A 23,571-nucleotide genomic window follows, 5' to 3' on the forward strand; every position below is an offset into this window, starting at 1 on the left:
TCTGTCCTGTTCATGTGCTCGTCACGAAATGCCAGTCTCTTTTTAATTATATCAAATTATATCAAAAAGTTAGAAAAAATTTATTAAGAAAGGAAAAGAATTATAAAGAAAATCAATAAAAATAAAATCTTAAAAAACAAAAAGTAATATACAGTATAGAAAATCCTGTTAAGAATTTTTCTTAAAAAACTGAAAAACATGATATTGAAAAATAAATAGAATGTCTTGAGAAGCAAAATAAATATTTCTAAAAATTAGAAAGAAAAAAAAATTATATCTCGAAAAACAGACTGAATAGACTTTGCTGCTTTGTACCCAATGTTGTCTCAGGAATGACTGACAAACAAAAATAAACAGTTCATACTGGTCAATATTTAATACTTCCCCAATGTTTTGATCTGTAATGTTTTGTGGATAAAGTAAGTAAGAATTACAAAACAGATGCAGCTCATTTTATAGTTTTTAGTAGTATATGAGGTTAGTTCCCAGCCTCTTTAATTCATGGCTCTTAAAAAATTAGCATGAAAAAGAAATTCAAACACAAAAAATTGAAACGATGAACTTTTTTTTTAAACACAAAGAAATGAGAACAAACACACTTATTTTATTTTATGCAATACGCTTCCATAAGTATATATTTAATAAACTAATAATGCCCCTGATAAATGACTGCACTAAAATTTAGATGCTGAGCAAAAACACAATTTCGACTTCTACTTTAAACCATTGCAGACCATAAAAGCCACCAGCCATGACTTTTTTGATCTAATTTACATGAAATAACTTCAAAGTCTTCTGTAGCTTTTCACCAATGAGCTAAGGAGCAACCTGTTAAAAAAATTAACAAGGTAAAGTTTAATTATTTTATTTCTTTACTTATCTCATGAGGCCATTCCTCTTTTTGCCCACCTTCCTTACTCAAATGATCACAAAGAAGGGGGATCTGCAAAAGCTCAGTGGGGAGCTGAGGTAGTTATGTGCCTAAGTTCCCCTCAGCAAAGATTTATCTGTAACTTCATGCGTTTTTCCTCTGACTGAAACAGAATAAAAAACACCTCTTCTCTCATGAATATGTCAGAGACCGCCGCAGATGGATGCCTGGCAACAAATCCTGCTCTGCACTACCAGGAACATGCAGATAAAGACAGATTAGCCGCAATGACAGAATTATTTGCCTGGCAACTGAAATTGTAAAAAGAATCCACCTCATTCTAAAACTCATAAACTGGCATGATATGCCTTTCCTCACTTGCAGTCCAGCTTAGTTTTTTTTCCTGTTGGAAAAAAAATGAAGACCTATGTTGGTATAAGTCGGTGTTGTTGTTCACATTTACAGAAATGGTTCTCTCAGCACACAAGATCTGCGTTTTGCAACTTCCAACGAAGGCGAGTGGCATAGCAAAGATATCAAAATACTCCTCTGTGGTGCTCTAATCTGACTGCAGAGTGGGGGGTGTGAAGACACAGAGGGTGTGCTTGTGGTTTCCTTGTTCAGAGGGGAGACAGATGACCTAAATATGCCATCCTTGACAGCACTCATTCACAGTCACTGAGGAAGATCACAGAAAAGGCTCTCAGTGGGAAACCGTCAGTGCACACACACACCAAACACACACACATATGCGCATTTACGTTATGCTCTGCAATGCACCACTTTCACATCCTTAACATTAGAAAAAAGAGGGATTTTATGTGTCAAATCAAGATGTTAATTTACATACATACACACACAACTCACACCAACTACTCATGCGCCACATTGACGCCAACCAGGTTTCTGGTTGCCATGGCAATTAGAGCTCTTGCCCCTCTGTCCTCTTTTTGAGCTGCTTTGAAAGCCCCAACATCAGACAACAAACAGAACCTCTGGCTGTTGGAAAGAAAAACGTAACCGTTTTGGTTGTTGCTAATGCACTACACAAACCAAAGCATAACCTTGCATTGACAAAGTGGGGAAGTCTGTCTGCGGGAAAATGAACGAGGGTGCATGAACTCATTTAGAAATTCTGTCCTTCCTGAGATGTTTCTGCAGATGGAAAAGAGTAAATGTATATGAAAAGTATACCACGTTTATCTTCACGTGGGAAACTTGCCTCAAACATATAACTACATTTTTAATGTAATTTCAAGACCAGAATAGTATAATATATAAAGCAAATGCTTTACTTTAGTTTGCAGTGTTAACTAGTATTTTGCTCTATTACCCTTCAAAACCATGTTTCTGTCAAGTAACAAACAACAAAATACTAAAACAGATTCAAAAGACAATGTGTAGAATTGTTTTTAAAAAAAATCTTTAATCAGAACTTCTGAAATTCTTTAAGCATCTTATTGAATTCAGACTAAAGCTGCGTTCACTGGGAACGCGATGATTTGGGCGGCACGACCAGAGTTCAAATATCTGAACTTTGGTCGCCAAGTCGCGTCAAACAATCAGGGACTCAGCTTTGGGGATGTGACATTTTCAGTAATGTTTCGCCCTCTTCTAGGGGTATGATTCTCGCTTGGGGTGTGAGAGGTCGCGGATTTAAATCCCGGACGAGCCCCCAATTATGTTACGCCCCCTTCTGCATCTAGGGGTACCTAGGGGGCCATAACATAAAAAAGTAAAGATTTGGCCACTAATTTAAAATTAACAAATACACCAGAAGAATGTCTCCATACAAAAATGACACAAATTTATTTACAAATAAACAAACAACAACCAACAATAACTAAAAGTGAAGCAAAAATGCTTCAGGGTGAACCACAGCCAAAATAACAAACAAAAGCCCACCTAACTGAAACCTTGTTTTCTTACCTGTACAAAGGAAAAGGGAAAACAGCTGTTACAGCTCAAAATAATAACTTATTCAAATCAGTACTTATATCCCCCACTTTCTCACCTCTCTTCCCTTTACTCCCTTCCACCCCCCCTCTTACATTCTTCCACTCTCCCTCCTCACACACACTCAATGTAACTAATAAATAAGAAATAATACAACAAAAAGGGGTTTATAAATATCTACACTCTGATTTTTAAAGTTCTATAACCTCTTTTTGTGAAAGTAAAACCTGTCCAACACAAAAGGCCTTCAGCTCTAATCTGTTTGCTGTTGGCCAGAACAGGTTAAGAAAAAAATAAATAAATAAATGAAATAAAACAGAGTGGGCACAAAACCACAAAAACTACAAAATACTAAAACACAACACTAAAGTGCAACACAAACTAAAAGAAATGGAGAATAGGGCCAAGCTGCAGTGGCGACTTGTTGCTGCAGTGGCGACTTGTTGCTGCAGTGGCGACTTGTTGCTGCAGTGGCGACTTGTTGCTGCAGTGGCGACTTGTTGCTGCAGTGGCGACTTGTTGCTGCAGTGGCGACTTGTTTGCTGCAGTGGCGACTTGTTGCTGCAGTGGCGACTTGTTGCTGCAGTGGCGACTTGTTGCTGCAGTGGCGACTTGTTGCTGCAGTGGCGACTTGTTTGCTGCAGTGGCGACTTGTTTGCTGCAGTGGCGACTTGTTGCTGCAGTGGCGACTTGTTGCTGCAGTGGCGACTTGTTGCTGCAAGGCTCCCTTCTCACAGTCTAGAGGTCCATGTGGTGCTTTTAAAGGTTGCCTCCATCAGCTTGTCCAATGGGAGGCCACACCCTTTCCAGCACACCTGAAAATAATCAGACAAACAGACAGACAAAGATGCACAAAAACACAGAAGTCCCATTCTGATACAAATTCAAATACACAAAACACAGAAGAAACAAAACAAAACCAAATACGGCCACAGCCGTAACAAGTAACTCGATCAGCGAGTAAAATACACATCCAATAGGGTGGATCAATGAAAAAGTTCTCGTCCTGAACTTCCATCTGTCCGTCCGTTCATCCATCCATCCATTTATTAACCCACTGTATCCCTTTTGGGGCACTGGGGTTGCTGGAGCGCTTCCCTTTCTGTTGGGCAAAGGTGGAGTACAACCAGGACAGGTTGCCAGTCTGTCACAGGGCAGGCGCCCACTATGCCTGCCTCCAGGAAGGCGAGCTGGCACTTTTTGGGAGAGTTGAAAAACTAAGTTAAAATGGTGGCATGTAAGTTTATTAATTTTAAATGGCAGAAGACTCTTTGAACAAAAAGATTTAAGCTAGGAAGTCTGGTCAAATTGTCACAAAACACCTGATGGTAACTCAGAAGCAAGGTGGAGGAAAGGTGAAGCACTTTTTTAGACCCAGGTGCCACTGACCTAAATATGAACATAGGAAATACCCAAATTATTCCTGTGATTCAGCTGAGGAATACATCTTAAATGTATTCTCATCTGCAATTTTGCTTATCCAGGGAGATGAAGAAGCAAGTCTTGGTCTTCCCATCAGCCCCTTCATGGACCGATCCGCCCCACAGCTCGCCCAGCTGCAGGAGTCTTTCATCACACACATAGTGGGACCTCTTTGCCACTCGTACGACAATGCTGCGCTTATGCCAGGAAGATGGGTGGACCTGGCTGAAGGAGGTTTGGAGATAGATATGGTGAAGGAAGGCCAAGGCACAGAGGAGGAGGACACAGCAGACGAAGATGCGTCAACAGGTTCCGACACGTCCCGTACGTCAACCTCTTAGAAGCTGTACTTTAAAGAGTATCTTGTTCATTAATATGGGTAGCTTTTTTTCCATCAGTCACGACTTACCCACAATTCCTGTCTCAATTTCTCAGTAAATGTTTGGAGATTTTGTAAAAAAAATAAAAGTTCTGAGGTGTGGGTGTGTTAGACATCACAAGGAAAAACACAACAATAAAATTTTTGAATGAAACTACAGCTACAGAAATGACTGAAATTTGGTTTGTTTTAATCTGTCTGTGGGTTCAACGCACAAAGATGGCAACATGCTAACCTTTACAGGTGGTTAACCAAGAGCTTAAATCTTCCTCAGTAAAGTGCATGATGTGGGGTCTCTGTGCAGCTGACAAAATGAAATGCTCAACCAGGCAAGGCTGCTACAAAGTCAGCAATAATCAAGAGCATTTTAGTCAAGGGATTTGATGGTGGTGCATTCCATTAGTGTTCATCAGAACTGAGGGGTTATGGTTTGTTTCCCAAAGTGAAATTGAGCACCTATCCTGGTACGCATTAACCTAAAACTTCCATTAAACTGCCAGTCCAAAAAATATATATATAGTTTTTTTGGGAGTCACCGTTTGGCAGCAGCTTCTACTAAAATGGCTTAATATTTCAAAATACTTTTCTTTGGAGTTGACTAAAAAAAGATATTACCAACTCTTTTGATTTAAAAATCCATTGGCAACATTTTTTTTATAATGCTTCAGGAAATCTTCCCGGACTTAGTTGTTGCTTGAATTATAAACCCACAGCAGCCTTTAGGGTTTGAGCTGAGGCTCCAGAGTTGTTTGATGTTAACTTAGAACCTTTTACAGCCTAATCTCAGGGTCTTTCTCTTTCGGCTTTTCCCATCAGGGGTCGCCACAGCGAATCATCCTTTTCCACCTCACTCTATCATGAACATCTTCTACCCTAACGTTAGCCAACTTCATGTCCTCTGTTAAGACATCCATATATCTCCTCTTTGGCCGTCCTCTTGCCCTCCGGCCAGGCAGCTCCATCTCCAACATCCTTCTACCAATATATCCACTATCCCTCCTCTGAACATGTCCAAACCATCTCAGTCTGGCTTCTCTGACTTTGTCGCTAACACAGGCAACATGAGCCGTCCCTCTGATGTATTCGTTCCTTATCCTGTCTAACCTGGTCACTCCTAAGGAGAACCTCAACATCTTCATCTCTGCTACCTCCATCTCAGCCTCTTGTCTCTGTCTCACTGCTACCGTCTCTAACCCATAGAGCAGAGCTGGTCTCACCACTGTCTTGTACACCTTTCCTTTGAGTCTTGCTGGCACTTTTCTGTCACACAACACTCCTGACACTTTCCTCCAACCGCTCCAACCTGCCTGCACTCGCCTCTTCACCTCTTTTCCACAATCCCCATCACACTGAACTGTTGACCCCAAGTACTTAAACTCCTGCACCTTCTTCACCTCAGCCCTCTGTAACCTAATGCTTCCACCTTGATCCCTCTCGTTCAGACACATGTATTCTGTCTTACTACGACTGACCTTCATACCTCTTCTTTCCAGAGCAAACCTCCACCTCTCTAGCTGTTCCTCCACCTGCTCTCTACTCTCACTGCAAATTACAATGTCATCCGCAAACATCATTGTCCAGGGAGATTCCTGTCTTACCTCGTCTGTCAGCCTGTCCATCAGCATAGCAAACAAAAAAGGACTCAAAGCTGATCCTTGGTGTAGTCCCACCTCCACCTTGAACTCCTCTGTCTGACCTACAGCACATCTCACCACCGTCATACTTCTCTCATACATGTCCTGAACTACTCTGACATACTTCTCTGCCACTCCAGACGACCTCATACAGTACCACAGCTCCTCCCTCGGCACCCTGTCATACGCCTTCTCTAAATCTACGAACACACAATGCAGCTCCTTCTGACCTTCTCTGTACTTTTCCATCAACATTCTCAAAGCAAAAATGGCATCAGTGGTGCTCTTACGGGGCATGAAACCATACTGCTGCTCACAAATCTCCACCTTCTTCCTAAGCCTGGCTTCCACTACTCTTTCCCACAGCTTCATTGTGTGGCTCATCAACTTTATTCCTCTATAGTTGCTGCAGTTCTGCGTGTCACCCTTGTTCTTAAAGATCGAGATCAGAACGCTTTCCTCCATTCCTCAGGCATCTTCTCACTCTCTAAAATCCTATTGAACAACCTTGTTAGAAATTCCACTGCTGTCTCTCCTAGGCACTTCCATACCTCCACAGGTACGTCATCAGGACCAACGGCCTTTCCGCTCTTCATCCTTTTCAGAGCCTTCCTAACCTCATCCTTTCCAATCTCTGCTACTTCCTGCTCCACAACAACCACATCTTCCTCCCTTCTTTCCCTGTCATTTTCCTCGTTCATCAGCTCCTCAAAATACTCCTTCCATCTTTTCTGTACACTCTCCTGGGTTGTTAGCACCAGTCTAATCTCAGGGTCAATTTGCATAAAGGGCTAAAATTTACTGCCTGTAGTTAATCCAAATTGAAATAATCTTATTACTTCTCTTTTTCAACCCCTTATGCCTTTTTATCTAAATTTAGCATCTACTTAAAAGCGAAAACATGAGTCACATTTTTTTGTTCAAAGGTGAAATAAATTCAGGCGTCAAGGGCTTAATTAATTGATTTCTTATTTTCACCAACTGTTGGTTGCTATTTACCTAAAAGTTTAATAAACTCGTTTAAGAATTGATAAGGGCTGGACGACAACTGTGTCTAAAATAACACATGGACAAATGAAACTTTAAATCAATTCTGAGTATTTTAAAGGAAAAAACACAAATGACTGCTTTTTTTCCTGCTCCTAAACTAAAGTCTGAACAAACGTGTACTTACTTGTGTCTAACTATGTTTGTTTTGTTTTGTAGAGCAACATGAAGCTAAAAGCAAAAGGAAAGTGTTCTGTCAGATCACTCAGCATCTTTTGGAAAACCATGAAATGTGGAAACGTTTGATAGCTGCAGAAACTCCAGAGGAAACCCAAGCAGAGGTGCCGATTTGTATCAGCAGTCCGACTGACCCGATCACGGCAATATGCGAGGAAGAAGAGGAGCAAGTGAGCAAGGAAGAGGAGTCTGCTGCTGAAGGCGATGAAAGGGAAGAGGTGCTGACTATAGAGGAAGAGGAGGAGGAAATCCTTCCGCAATAGGAGCCTTTAGGAGAATCAGAGGAAGAACCAAAATGAGATTATGAACTTCAAGTTACTCTTATGCCAGGAATCTGAACATTGTTTCAAAAAAAAGTTTTTCTTTCCTAACTAAACTCTTGATATTGTAGCCAGCACATCACTTTGACACAACACTGTAGAAGACGTTTTGGGTAAAATGTGCCTAACAAACACAGGGTTGAAGACTGGGACGACACACAACCAGCTAACAAGAAGAGAAACACGGGATGAGCAGAAGAAGAGGGAAAAAAGTAGATACAAATCCTGAGTATGGACAGTTTTTATTCTTGTTTTAGGATCGATCTGGTGCACTGCCCTCTCCCAGATTGCCCATCTTGCACTTTGGGCCAAACATGTTGATTTACAGATTAGCTGCACCAGTGAGTAGCACTCCGTCACCCCTCGACCTCACTTTGTTTAATCGCTATCCATTCTTTGAGAAGCTGCAATTCTGACCACGGATGTGCAACAAGCTTCTTCTTGAAGACGATGGATGACAACCAGGGAAAAAAAATGAGTCCACATGGTCTCAGTCATGTAGCGTTTAGAAGGAGATTGTTGAAAGAAACAGCTGTTGTTCCGTTTATTACACACATGCATTTGAGCTTAAGGTAATCAGAAGTTGATTAATGTACTTTGTTCCCACAAAGCTTTATTCTAGCTAAAGTAATGCAAACTACTTTTGTCCATATATCAAACAAAGTTAGTGGTCTGCACACTGACACTTTGCCAGTGAGAAAGATGAACCTATATGTTTCCAGGCTGCACAACTCAGGAAGATAAAATCCTGTAGCAAAACAAAACCACAAATTAATCTGCGTTCTTCATTTAGCTGCTTTTGCTTTTTGGTCATAGGCCTCTTTTTAGTTCCCAAATAATTTTGATTTGTTTAACTATAATGAAAGGAAGGGGGGGGGGGGTACCCTATGATCAGGGGTCTGCAACCTGAGGCTCCCTTCATTGTGGCTCTTTAGCTTTGAAGAAAAATACCAACGATTTGAATAAATATTATGTTTGTTAGTTAGGTTTTGTTATGTATTTTTAAATAGAAGTAATATTAAAATAGATTCAAATTAACTGTATTTTTCCAACTATTGCTGATATTACACTAGAGCAAGAGGCATTGAGAGCTTTACCAATCGTCCAAAAAGCATACATGTCAGATACCTGCCAAAATGACGGTTTGATCCAATGTCAAAGTGGCTTATTATTAGAACTTAAACTAATCTTCTTACCTAGTATCTAGTTGATGTTCAGAGACAAAGATCTTTTAGTAATATTGCAGCAGGATCTTATTTGACACTGATGCATTTTATTTTGAAAAAAGGACTTGCATGTGCTGCTGTGAAAAGTAAAGCATTACAAATGTAAAACTGTTATAAGTGAGTAATAGAAAAACATTTTGAAGGCTACATTTTATGAATGAATGGCCACAAAAATATACATAAATGGTATATTTCTAAACAGTAAAGTGGGATTTTATGGCTCTCACTGGGTTTTGGTCTGTAAGAAACTGGACCAAGTGGTTCTTTTAGCGCTAAAGGTTGCAGACCCCTGCCTGTAATTAATGCCTAGAGCCAACCTTGATACCAAAACATGGTGGGAGACAGTGTTGTTCAGGTGGTATTATCTCAGTCTTAGATGTGTATTTTTCCACAGTAAATGTACTTTAAAGTTTCATTTTTTTTTGTTTTGTTTATTGGGTCATTTAACATAAAATCTGAAGTTGGAACATTGTTGAAAGTGAATCAGTCCACAAGGCGAAAACTGACTCCCAGCTCCAGATCATGCAAGAAGAAATGTAAGGGACCACAAAACATCAATAGAAACGCAAAGACAATGATTTGGGATTTAAATAGTAGATCCGCAGTTTCCTTGCAGGTTAACGTTTGCCATCTCCTACAACATTAATATGAAGTTGTTGTTGATTTCATGTGTGTATTCAGTACCTAGTGATATCGAACAGAATAGGTTGGAGGCGCTTTAGATGCGGCTCAACAGACGCTCTGCTTTGATGTCCTCCACATTCAGATTGATGGTGATTGTAGATAAAGTGAAACAGAGAAATTGGGCAAAGTAATGAAGGAAGAACGTGGCTCATGAAAGGTCAGAGGAGTGTCAGATCTTTCTCTTGTTCCTGTAGATTCTGTCAGAAAGCATTCTTTGATGATGAGCCAGTTTTTCTTTTTCTTTTTTTGGAGTCAAAAAGGATATAATGATCCATGTTGCCACCCTGCACAACACATTAGAGAGATGGATGGTGTTTTTGATCTGACATTTGAAAAGAAAGGCTTTCAGATTTAGTTCTATAGGATTTAGTCAGTTTTAGTTGTTAGAATTTCTTTAGAAATGAAGAAATTTGAGTTAAGAGGACTTGTGGATGACTGAAGTTGGCATAGTGCAAAACATTGTACCGGTAGTCGTAGTCACACTCATGTGTGTGCCTGTTGTAGCGAAATCCGTTTGATTAAGCAGACAAGTTGGTAATATTTGAGGAAATTAACATACAAATACACAAATGAATATGGGGTTGACTCACAATCCTACCCCCATGCAAGAAAAGATTATTCTGAAACGTCTTATTAAAACAGGATTTTCCAATAAAAAAAAGTTAGTTGTGTTCTACAACAGGACCCGCAACACTGTAGCCAATTTTCTCTATTTTATAACTACCGCTGTGATGATATATCAATCCTCAGCTGCATTAGTTTCACTTTTATAGACTTTTGGTGGGGCTAAGCTGCTGTGCTGCATATAATTGCCTTTGACTGCTAACTGCTTTTTTTCTGTTTTACAAAATGATGCAACATTCGACAATGCATGTGGAGCTGCAAAAACATCTAACCACATTCATGTTTTAATTTCAAGCTCTTGGTTGCAACTTCAGATTGTCAAAGAAGGAAATCTAAGGTATTTAATAAAGACAGCAGTCTCATGTGACTAATACACATGATAATTCATGTTTTATGATCTTAGCTAGATTCCAATCAGACTAAAAGCAAATGCATGCTTGTACTTGTGGTTCTCCAGCGGCTTCTTCTCGCCTTCCTCCGTCATGATGTCTTTAAGGGTAATTCTGTCTGTTGCAGGTAAAAATGCTCTGATACAGGAGAGTGTCAGGAAATTCACTGAGGTTTGTTGGTCAGAAATTTTTAAACCTTTGTACAAACAACTTTTTAACGGAAATTATTCATTAAAAAAGGAAAATCCCTGCCCTATAAATACACTCCGTACAGCACTACAACGTTTTTAAGTACTGAATTGTTAGATAAATACAAATTTATGTCTCACACTTTCACGACTGTGAGTTTTCTTACTCTTCTGGGATTTTTTTTATCCCCTATTTCAATTCCAGCCACATTCTAAACTTCACTTTAGAAAATTCAAAACAAGGATAGTGCATTGGCCTTGGTTCTGACTGCCATAAAATGTCGCACATTTATTCAGAGCGATCCAAAAGAAGCATAAACTTCCAGGTATAAGGAAAAACATGAAGATTGCTACGTCCTTTGTTTTTATTATAATCACTGCTTTAACCTCCTCACTACACCATGTGTAGCTATGAAACATTTTTCTATTTTTTTTCTGCGATACCGGTTTTTGATTTGCAATGTGGCCTGTTTTAATTGTTTCTGTATTCATTTTGGAAATGCACATCATTCTATTTCGTTCTCTTCTGTTCTTAGGTTCTCTCTGTTTGCATTCACACTGTTCTGTACCTCCCACCTGCTCAAACAAAGCAGACTAGAAAATCCTTGAAAACCTCTGAGTGGAATCAACTCTATCAAACTAGATTATATTAGTTTCCCGCCTCCCTCAAAGCTTTTCTGCAGCTCAAACACTTGAAGTAATCTAAGCTGTGATCAGAGCAAAGTCACAGCTCCTATTAAAAACGATCTGAAACTGCAAAACACATCTGAGCAGAAATATTTTTTTATTTTTAGATAAGGACAGCTACCTGATGTGTCGTGTTTATTTTGAGCCCCGTTTAAGCACATTTTTAAAAATCATGGAAACACATTTAATAGAAATCATTAGTTGTTGAGCAGCCAGTGTAGGTACCATAACCATTCGGCCTGCAATAATCGTTCGGAGTCTTTTTCGACTGAGGATGACGTCACACTACGGTATTCCCACTTGGACAAGCTACGTAGCATGGAGATTTGCTCTGGCTCTACATATTTTCATTTCACGTTTCCTTTTGTAACCTAAAGTTCTTTTCCTTCATAAGTTGTGTCTGACATTAATGATTGTAATGTTTATAGAGATTTTGCCACAACCCACTTTGTAAAAAGATCTGTGGCTGTTAGAATGAACCGGCTGCTCCACACAAGCGAACCGTGTCTCTGATCAGAGCAGCTGGAGTCTCGCAGTTTTGTGTTCGCAGGCAGGGAAGGTGCTTTGTTATAGTGTGCGGTCCAGAGAAGGGTTTGGACCGCAGTCCGTTTGGCTGCAAATGCACTTAATAATGATCATAATAAAAAAAGGCACGTTTAGAAGATAATCTCTCTCTGTGTCGGAGCTCTTATTGTTTACAACGGACCGCATAATATCTAGTATAGTAATTTGTCCAGAACAATCACTATCTGATACATTATCGGACCAACTGACAGCCAATCACATAATGTGACTAGTCGAAGGCCCCCGAACGGTTGTTGCAGGCTGATTGGTTGTGGTACCTACACTGGTCTGTGTAAAGATCACAGAAGTATCCTCTGAAAAAAAGGAAAAAGTTTTGAAAAATCCAGAAAAATAAAATTATGATTCTTTTTTCTTTTGGTTTAAACATCACCAAGTATTTATCTTCACATGTGAACGTCAACCACAGTAGAGAAAGTTTTTTAAGAATTTTGTAACCAGGCTGGCTTGCTCGTACTTTGGTGGTTACCATAACAAATTACTAGCCACCGTCAGTTTAACAGAACTGACTCCAATCTCTGAACACATTCAACATTCAAAAGGATGCTGAACTGTTTACATGAGTCCACGAATAGGACAGCCATATTAATTAGAGTTTGCTCCACCCATCTCATCAGCTTGCTGAAAGTGGTACATTAGGTTGAACAAAATGAAGTACTAATGGGCCCAGCGATCTGCTAATAAAATAAAATCATGCCTCTAATAATCCAAGAAATGTGCAGAAACAAACAATATAGAACAAAAAATAGAGGTTTCATGACTTTAGTTACTTTCATCTTTGAAACTACTGCAAATCTGAATTGAAATGTTTGCTGCATGAATAATTGACATTATATATATATATATTGTAGTATCTGAATTGCCAGTAAGCTGTCACAATCCAGTATGAAACAAGACTGACCTAGACGATCAGACGATCTTCTTCAGAGAAGCTGAACATATGTAGAAAAATGATTGGAAAAAACTATCCTTCAGTTTTTATTGGGGGAGGAGTCAGCAGAGAATTTACAATTGATGTGGATTTTAGTCAAATACATTTTTTTATAAAGGAGTAGAAATTTGTCAGATAAATTGTTGTTAAAGTATTGAAATAACATAACTTCAATTTGTATACAACTGTAGAAGACCAAAGTAGGTAGTTGATTTTTCTCACATACATTTTGAGAAAACTTGGAAATGAAAAAAAGTACTGTCTAACCTGAGTAGTACTTTCTGTCTCAACCATCAAATTTGGACTTAATGAGGAAACAGTTCATGAAATCTGCTGTTCCTCACTTAGACTCTATGTTGCCACAAAACAATAGTCAGTGAAACTCAGTCTTTCTTAAAAACCATGAGAAGAAGGGACCTACTACACACTGGAATTGCTTATGCAAACCAAAGACGTTTTTTACCTTTACATGTTTGGTCCAAAATGAACCCTTGTGATTCCAGACTCAGAAGATTCTTGCATATGCATCACTTTTGTTTATTGCTTTGCAAACAAGATTGGTTGCTGCAAATATTATGTAGAAAATAATAGTACACAGCATTGTCCACAGCTTCAAGGTCCAAAATACTTTCACTGCCATGTCAATAGGCACCAGTAGCACTACAGGATAATTCACTCTATTCTTCTCAAGATGTTTTCTTTATAGTTTACTTTTAAAAAATACTTTTATCTGCGCTTTGCTTTTTTGTTTTAACCAGTTTAAGGGAGCTTTGCTCATGTGCTGTGCCATTTCCGCATGTTATTATGTATGCACCTCTTTCTGAATGCTTCTTCTGCCAGCTTTCCTTGTTTTCTTTAAAGAAAACCAAATACAATTAGGACCACATTCTAAGATACAAGGCTTGTGCTTTTTTAACCACAGTTGCAGTGATTTCACAAACTGGGCTCTTCCGTTCTCTCCAGTATCTTGCACTTAACATATGTAGCAATACGTACGGAATGGGGAAATTGTGCGATTCACCAGTATTTTAGTGTAATTTGACATTTTATTTCTTGATTTTGTTTGAATTTGTATAAAAAAAATTATATGCTGTACAGATTTAAAAGTATATTATGACGGAAAAAAATACCATTTTAGAAAAATATTTATTTTTACTGTTTTGTAATTTAGACACAATACTGTAGCTCCTATATTGCCAGATTTACTGGAAGTGCCTCTCAATGACATATTACAAAGTAACTATACAATATATGGGATTATAGAACCTGTCACTAGTAAAGCATTATTGATGTTGTAATGTGAACTTTGTTGAATAACAAGATTTCCAAATGCTGTTTGTGTTCTGCTTGTTCTTTAGCTTTTTTTTTTCTTCACACAATTGTACCTTTTTAGCATGTTAGTTGTAAGTTAAATCAGCATATGAAGGAAAATATCAAAGAAGGAAAGATGCTAAATCAGGCTTGGTATTTATTCCACAATGAAAATGACTGCATGGTTTCCAGGAAACCCAAACAGTATTCTCCATATGAAAACTACCCTTCAGTATATTCAGTTGCTTGTCCAAGTAATGCCCTTTAGGTCAAATCAGATCTGAACAATCAAACATGCAGATTAAAGCTCTGCTGTATAGCAAAGCAGCCTTATGTGGTCTCCTCACTGAGCAGAGTTAAAAAACTCTTGATGTCAGATGACCATTACACCAGAGAGAGTGTCCAATTTATTAAATGTTAGCAGTTGAATTTAAACAAATATAAGCAGAAAACATTGCAATAGTTTCTTTGCAGAGGAGGGAAGTCTGTAAACATCAATGGTAAAGAAAAATAGTACATCTGGATTTAAGAGCAAAATAAAGGCAACGCTTTGTCATAGAAGAGCTACGATGGCCCTGAGGTACAAATCATTCAACGAAAAAATGTCAAATGTCACAATGAAAATTAAAAAAATAATAATAAACAAGTAGTATAATAGAAAACAAAATTTTTGAAACCAAATTAAAATTCAATGAAACCAAAATACAGAAAATGAAAGAAAATGTGTTTGTTTGGGAAAACAAAAGTAATTTCCAGAAAACAAAAAAATGAAACAAAAGATGAGACATCAGTGATTGGATGATGATGTTTGTTCATCATTCAAACCAAGGTTTTTTCATATGTAGTATATGGATATATACTTAAACTTTTATAGGTTTGCAGACATTGAAGACGCATTTGAAAAAACTCAAATGTCATCATCCAATCAGTGATGTCTCGTAGTACCTACATTTTACGGTTCCTTAGTGTGTTTTGTTTTTTAATATTTCATTTTGATTTCTAGAAATTGCTTTTGTTTTCCAAAAGAATTTATTGTTGTTTTGTTTTTTCGACTTGTGTTTTGGTTTCAGGAATTTTGTTTTCATTTCTTAACTGTAATGCTGCTTTTTTTTGGCAACTGTTTTGCTTTTTCAATTGTTGTGATCTTTAACATGTTTTTGTGTTGAATGATTCGATGGAGTGATTTTCACTTTAGGGCCACCATATAAAGTTCAACAATCAAAAAAATTCTTGTTATGGCAGCAGCATCATATGAATAAAGAGGATCCAAAGCTGTCAAGCGTGTTTTTTTCTTCCTTTGGACTGGTATCAAAGGTAGGAGCCAGTTTAGCTCGTGCTGGTTTGCGGCGCCTTCCGTCCGTGAAACCAGGGTTCGACTCCGGGCTGCTCCCTGTTCCCTTCTCTACCTCTGCTGGTTCCAAGCCCGGTTTGAGAAGGTTGCGTCAGGAAGGGCATCCGGCGTAAAACATTGCCAAATTTACCATGCGACTTATTCGCTGTGGCGACCCCTGATGGGAGAAGCCGAAAGTGGAAGGACTGGTATCAAAGGTAAAGGGATGCTACATAACCCTTCACATTAACTCATCCTGTTAAGAGGTAATTTTCTGCCATCAAATTTAAATAAAGGTGACATGTTTGCAACAGTAAATTATCTTACCTTCATATTTGCAATTTATTCAAAGTTTCTTATAAACAGCTGTTTTTGCAGTGATTTTTTTCCCCTTCCATTTTTAGGGGGTTTCCAGAGCTAAGTTGATTCAACATCAGCTCTCCATTCTAAGGCAGCCAGATAGTAAAAGCAACTGATGATTTGCGGTGCACCCAGTGCAACACCCACTAAAGTACAGTCACAAGTAAAACATTAATGTACACTCAACTGTCACTTTGTTAGGTACACATATTGCTTTCAACTCCGTTTGCCTTCAGAACTGCCTTAATGTTTTGTGGCATAGATTCAACAAGGTACTAGAAACATTCCTCAGACTTTGGTCTATATTGACATGACAGCATCACACAGTTGCTGCAGATTTGTCAGCTGCACATCCATGATGTCAATCTCTCGTTCCACTACATCCAAAAGGTGATCTATTGGGTTGAGATCTGGTGACTGTGGAGGCAGTTTGAGTCCAGTGAACTCAAGAAACTGGTCTGAGATGATTCCAGCCTTATGACATGGTACCAAATCCTGCTGGAAGTAGCCATCAGAAGATGGTGCACTGTGGTCATAAAAGGGATGGACGGGGTCAGCAGCAATACTCAGGTAGGCTGTGGCATTGTAACAATGCTTAGTTGGCACTAAGGGACCCAAAGTCTGCCAAGAAAACATCCCCCACATCATTACACCACCACCACCAGCCTGAACTGTTTATACAAGGCGGGAGGGATCCATGCTTTCATGTTGCTGACACCAAATTCTGATCCTATACAATCCAAAGCAGAAATCTAGATTTATCAGACCAGGCAACATTTTACCAATCTTCTATTTTACAATTTTGGTGAGTCTGTGGAAATGTAGCCTCAGTTTCCTGTTCTTAGCTAACAGGTGTGACACCCGGTGTGGTCTTCTTCTGCTGCTGTAGCCCATCTGCCTGAAGGTTGGACGTGTTGTTCCTTCAGAGATGCTCTTCTGCAGAAGTACAAAATAATTTTAAACATGTTATGTATTCTAAGAAAAAAATAATAGTGTCAACTCAGACTTAAGAGTTTGATTCTGAATGTAGAAAAATATGAATTTACCAAGTGACAGAATGATTCTACGGAATAAATACTGGTACATTTTTATGTGTTTGCTGTCTCTTTTGAATGCAATCGATCAAACCTCTCTTTCAGTTTTGAGCTTTATTTCAGATGTAAATTGTTCTGGAAATATGGAGTTTTTGTTCATTCCAAAAAACACAGTTTGTTTTTATAATTTGGTTTTTCACTTGTGCTCCCCTTTCTTTATATCCTTCCTGTATGATGGCTTTTATGTGAGCCTTTGAAATGTGCCAATTGACAATATGGGAATTAGAGAAATAGTATTTTAAAAGGCTTGACGTATGAGTTTATGCCCTAAAAAACTATGATATTGTAGTTTTTAAATGTTTTAAAGAACACATGACGCTACATAAAATAAAAGTATTGTACATTTTTAACACAAAAAATGTACAACATTTTTAATGTGAGCTTGAAACTGTCAAAAAAATAGGCATGGAAATGTGTCAACCTATCTGCCAAAGATTAGATGAAGCTTAAAATCTGGCAAATTCACAGATTGAAAATGTGTCACAGAATCACCAGTGAAACACTATTGAGTTTGTATAGTAGCAGCATAGTCAAAAGAGCATAATTGCCCTAAGGCACAATACCCACTAAAGCAGTATTTTGTAAGTCTATCAAGCTTATTCTGATCTCGCCTATGACCAGGAAAATCGCAGTTTCCAGAACACGTTTTATGCTTTTGCAAACATTCACAGAGAACCGAAGTGACTGCATCATGTAAAAATGACACAGTCCATCTAAAAATGTGTCACATGTAAATATCAGAGCAGCTATTCATCCTAATACAAAATATCAGTGAACTTGAGGGGGGGGGGGGGGGGGGGGGGGGGGGAAATAACAGGTTTGTATAAACTTTGTTTTAATCCTCCTAACTCCATAATATCATTACTCATGTGTGGTCATTACAATTTCTGAGAGGGATTGCAAAAGCAGTCCAAGCTGCTCAGAATTGCATTGATCCTTTGTAAGTCCTGCTTAATCACAAACACATACGTCAAAGATTATGTTTTTTAATCTGAGTTCTTTTCTGAAAAGAAGAAAAATTCTTATACACTTAAAGCAGTTCACCATGATCATAGCATTTCATATACACATTACTGTCATACTAAACTGACTGTCAAGGGACTGCTGGGATCCACTGCCTCTACAAGGTTTAAAAAGTTCATTTTAATTGCTCAATTTGTGTTACTTGTTGTGTAAACTCGTTAATACTTGAACTATAAATGACACTTGGATGAAAGAAAAAAGTTTTTTCTATGTTATTGTTCTTGGAAATGACATATCTGCAGCAGAAGTTGCATTGGCATTTCATGAATGCTTTGATGAGACATTCATACATGTCTTAATTTGGTGACATGAGAACTGGTTGCATGTCAGTAAATACCATACCACATGATTGTTTTTGCTTTAAAAAAAATTGAAATAAACTGACTATGCATAACATTATCTACCAACCTGTTATGGATTGCCCCTTGTGTTTTGGCTTTGGGGTTTTCTTTTGTTTTTGATATCATCGTAGCAATTCAATGATCCATATTTCTATGCTTTGAAGGTTCATATTGAACGCCCTTCCCAACATTATGGGGCTTGGGACAGGCACAAGCTTGACTAGGGTTTGTGTCATGTGGCTGCACTTATCTTTATTTTTTATTTTTATGTCTGTCTATTTGTCCATCTGTCTGTCCATCCTTAAGGTTTTTTTTGTATTTTTATTTTTTTTGTTGTTTCTTTGTTTGAGGGGTGTAAACATGCCTATGTGTCTAGCCTTGCAGCACCACTCTTTGGTTCTCCTGGAGATAATCCCAGCTTCCTTGAATTCATTCATTAGGATTCACTAATTTTCTTCTAATGTTATCAAATATTTGGAATTCTCTGGATGTGTTTGAATCTTTCCTGCCCTGGGGTTTTCTTCTACCGGCCAGCCATAACACAAGGTGTAAAACAAAAGTTTCGGAACAATCAAGGGCATCACTTTTGGTCTGTATCCTTTTTGTAATGCACACCATTTGAAAGTTGAGAGTGTTAATGCAATCCTAACACGACAGAGCAGGTGTTTGAAGAGCAGGACGGAAATATCCTACAGTTCACATTCTGAGTGCTTATGTAACAACCCGGATCTATCCTCATGCAAGGGAGGGCTGAACTCCTGACAGACATGGACTTTGTTCACAAGAAACCAAGAACACAGAGAAGTTTCAAAATAAGGTACAAGGGTATTTGTTGTATTTTAACCCTTGTGCTATCTTAGATAACCCCATCCTGACATTGACGTGTTGTCCCTAACATGACAAAGGTGGATAAAGGTGGAAAGATTTCATGTAATCCATGGACACCAGTGAAGATCACAAATCATTGAAGAAAAAAGGTTCAGCGCACTGTCTAGTGGGTCTAGATGACCCAACTCCCAATGGTAAAGTGCCTAGGATAGCACAAGGGTTAAACAGACAGACTACAATGTCCCCACCATAGCCTTGACCAAAAAGTTATCTACGGACACCAGGGACAAGATTGTACACCTGAAACAGACTGTGATAAGCAAATATCCAATAAAGCAAGTATTTTGGTAAGAAGATAAACTGTTGGAGCAATTATTAGAAAATGGATTAAATACAAGACCACTGACAGTCTCCCTTAACCTGGGTTTCCATGCAAGATCTCACCAGGTGGGGTTCAAATGATCTTGAGAAAGGCGAGGAAACAGACAAGAATTACACAATGAAAACTGTTCAATGACCCGAGGACAGATGGGACCAGTATCAAAGTCAATATTGGTGACAAACCTTCTCGCCTTATTATCAGTAGAATAGATTTTAGCAGACCCCTCTCACCCTGATGAAAAATGTAGCAGATAAAAATTGGCTGAATAAGTGATGTCTTGCAGAAAGAGATGTATTGAATTATTGCCAAGTATGGGTTGGTCACCCCATTTGAAGTAATAGTAAGCTTTATTCAGTAAAGTTAAGTAAATTCTATGAAATCCAATAAAGATGGAAAATTATGTGTAACAGAATACAAGTAAGATAAAAATTCCTTATTTTCCTTGACCTCCTTGTACAGAGAAAGTATAGTTGAATCAAACATTTGGTAGAAGGAAAAAGGAAAGGATTGCATCTTATTTTCTATCACAATTTAACGGTTTTTAATACGATTAAGAATATTTTTCATTCACACTCTAGTTTGTTTATCTCATTGGGGTAGAATTTTCTCTTTCTGAATTAAAAATATCTGACTCGTGTCATCATCATTGCTGTCTAGGGTGCCTGATTTGTCCTTAAACACGCACAGTTTAAACAGAGATGAACTGCACACAGACGGATCAAGCCCATGGCGTCTTTATCTGCATGGTCTATATAATATAAAATCAGGGGTGTGCACATGTTTTGCAAAGAGGGCCAGATTTGATGATGTGAATATTTGCAATTGGGTCAACCAATCAGCCTGCAGTCTTTGATCTCTTGTAGTATAATTAAATGCAAATGAACTGTTTTTATAAACATTTTTGCCAATGGAATAATTTCCATTACTTCACAGAGGACAGAAATATATCTTAATATATTTTAACAAAATTACTGTGAATTTCATATTTAAAGAGTAGAAATACAATAAAAAAAATCAGCCCTTAATTTTTCCAACTTGAAACTGAATTTATCCTGTCACAATGAAGAAATAGTAGTTCAAAAATGCTGGGGCCGGCATATTATTACTTTTATGACAAAAGTCTGTGGGCAGTAGGATTTTGAATGTAAATTATTTAGTTTTCTGTTTACTTATTTGTTTGATCTAATATTTAGTGAGCTGTAATTATGCTGTCACTTGTTTTTTGTGTATTTTTTGAGCTGCCTTGAAGAGTGAATTTCTCCCTGTGAAATATAGTTAAATTCAATTCAATTCAGTTTTCCTATGGGCCAGACTTTGGACATGCCTGATGAGGATCCTTGACAAAAAAGATCTTATGCCAACTTTTTTGTTTTAAAACAAATTTAGTCTTTGTTACATGTCACCAACTAATATATGACATGATACTGAAAAAAAGAGCAATCACAAATTTGTTGTATTTTTAACCAAATATCCTGCTCAATATCTCTATATTTACAGTAAACTGTTTCTAATTTTTCTACATATTAATTTCTGTTTCTCTTTAGTAGGGCTTTGTATCAGTTGCCACAGGGGGGTGATATAGAAGCATGCTACCGGGTGAATTATTTCAGGATTCAAACAATGACATTTGTAAGTTTTTCTGTTATCCTTTGTAAATGAAGAAAGACCATGATTGATTTATCAAAATGCCAAAAAAGTTTGCTTTAGGCTGCAGAGGATGGTAACGTTGCTCCCATGGATTTTTATACCGGGAAACAGTGAATGTTGGTTTTTTTTCAGTTGGGTACTTTACAGAGAATAGCTTAAAAAAATGAGTTTTTTTACCAGATGTCTTCTTGGTGAAAAAAAAAAAATGCTGTTAGGCTGCACGCACACACATATACAGTATGTAGCAGCTGGGATATATATACAAAAAGTATATTTACAAACTCAAACTTTAGCGCCTTTCATTTCAGTTAAAAAAAAAAGCGCTTAACATAAAAACAGATGAAATAGTCAAAAAAATGAAAATTATTAAAAACAGAAAACACAGGACAATCACACAAAGATGTGACCCCCAAATTGTACTTAAAAGCATATGTGATTTTAAAGTCAAGGATCAAGGAGGTTAACTGAACAATGTGGTATTTATACTGTTCACATTTCCCTGTCAAAAGTAGTCTGAACAAATAAATGTCTGTGCAGGTTGTTTAATTTCTTATAATACATTAAAAGAATGCATTCATAAAAATCCAACAAAAACACTTTTGTTGGAAATCAGTGATGGGGCAGCCATGGTGTAGAGGTAGAGTGGTTGACTGCTGATCAGAAGGTTGCAGGTTTGATTTCTGCAAAATGTCCTTGGGCAAGGCATTGAACCCCACATTGCTCCTGGTGGTTATAGGTTGGCACCAATGTTAGGCAGCAGAGCCAGATCAGTGTGAATGTGATGAGACTGTGACTGTAAAGAGCTTTAGGCCTTCTAAGAAGGTGGTAAAGCGCCGTATATGTATACCCCATTTACCCATTCAGGGACGGGCAACTCCAGTCCTTGAGGGTCAGTGTGCCCGCATGATTTCCAGATATCCAAGCCCTACTTATGACTGATTACCTGGTTCAGGTGTGTCCAACCAATTAGAACATGCCAGAGCACGGTATGTTTGAAAACATGGGCAAATGTTGTGACACACACACAAACACACATACACACACCCAAAAGGGAAAAAGAGGGATTAGTCACAAAATTCACTATTGACTAAAGAGAAAAAAAATCTTTAAAAAAAGAAAATTAAAAAAGAAAAATAAAACATGAAGAAAAATGCTGTGGTTGTCAGGGTGAGGGGGCTTGAGAGCAGGTAGGACCCAGACGCAGAGGCGGGAGGCAAACGGTTCCGAGGCAAGAGGGTTTATTGCAAAACAAAAGGCGCTGCCTGAGCAGGAATAACAAAACAAGAACAAAACTTACTGTGGCGTGGCAAGAAACATGGACATGTCAGTAGGGACGAAGAGACATGAAATACATAAGACGCTAGGACGTTAGAGACGTTAATGGACCAGCACAAGAGGAAGGCAGAGACAAGACTTAAATACAAAAAGGAGTGACAAGACACAGGTGAACATTATCAGGGCAGATTGGGACAGCGGAAGTAAAACTCAAGAACATGAAAAAACTGGAAACCTTTCAAAATAAAACAGGAAACAAAAATCAAACATGACAGTGACCAAAACGGAAAGCAAAAACCAATGCAAAGAAACCCAAGCCATCACAGTGGTCCCAAGCTCAGTTTATGCAGAGGGTAGTGTCAATAAGAGTTTTCAAACATAACATTTATAAGAAATATCAAATACAACAAAGGAGAAGATAAATATATGGAGAGATCAACTCACATGATGATGGCATGGATGGTTTTCTAAGCATTTTCGGGCCTTGGAGGGATATGACACCCCAAAATCTAAGGCTGTTCTTCTTGACCTTCTACCTGCACCGCATAGTGGAGCTGGCTAAATAAACCTGGTGAGAGCCCTCCTCTTCTGTATTACAATATGAGATAAATATATATTTTGCGATGACAATCTTTCTATGCAATCATAAAGTTATCTTGAAAATTATACGTCATAACCATGATAATAAAAATCATATTCCCTTGACGTCTCAATCCGGGTTGCTTTGTGTCTGCTAAATGTCAGCCTGCCCTGTGACATCTGGCTGATAAACGCATGAATGTGACACGATTTAGATTTGAAATAGTGGAAGGGGGAGGGAGGGAAGGATTACAGGGCAGGAGGGAGAGAGAGAAAGAGAGCGA

At 38.2% G+C, this 23,571-nt stretch overlaps 1 protein-coding gene across 1 annotated transcript in view; it reads left to right on the plus strand.

The window, feature by feature from the left end:
* Nucleotides 1-11,654, plus strand: part of LOC101174445 (cGMP-inhibited 3',5'-cyclic phosphodiesterase A) — an 84,598-nt gene extending 72,944 nt beyond the window's left edge. The window contains exons 14-15 of the mRNA XM_011482616.3: nt 4,312-4,573; nt 7,469-11,654. Of these exons, the coding sequence (XP_011480918.1) occupies nt 4,312-4,573; nt 7,469-7,749 (543 nt within the window). The 3' untranslated portion in view covers nt 7,750-11,654. The remainder of the gene's footprint in view (nt 1-4,311; nt 4,574-7,468) is intronic.
* The last annotated feature ends 11,917 nt before the right edge of the window (nt 11,655-23,571 follow it).

The sequence above is a fragment of the Oryzias latipes genome, chromosome 13 (assembly GCF_002234675.1).
Source record: "Oryzias latipes chromosome 13, ASM223467v1".
Lineage (NCBI taxonomy): Eukaryota > Metazoa > Chordata > Actinopteri > Beloniformes > Adrianichthyidae > Oryzias > Oryzias latipes.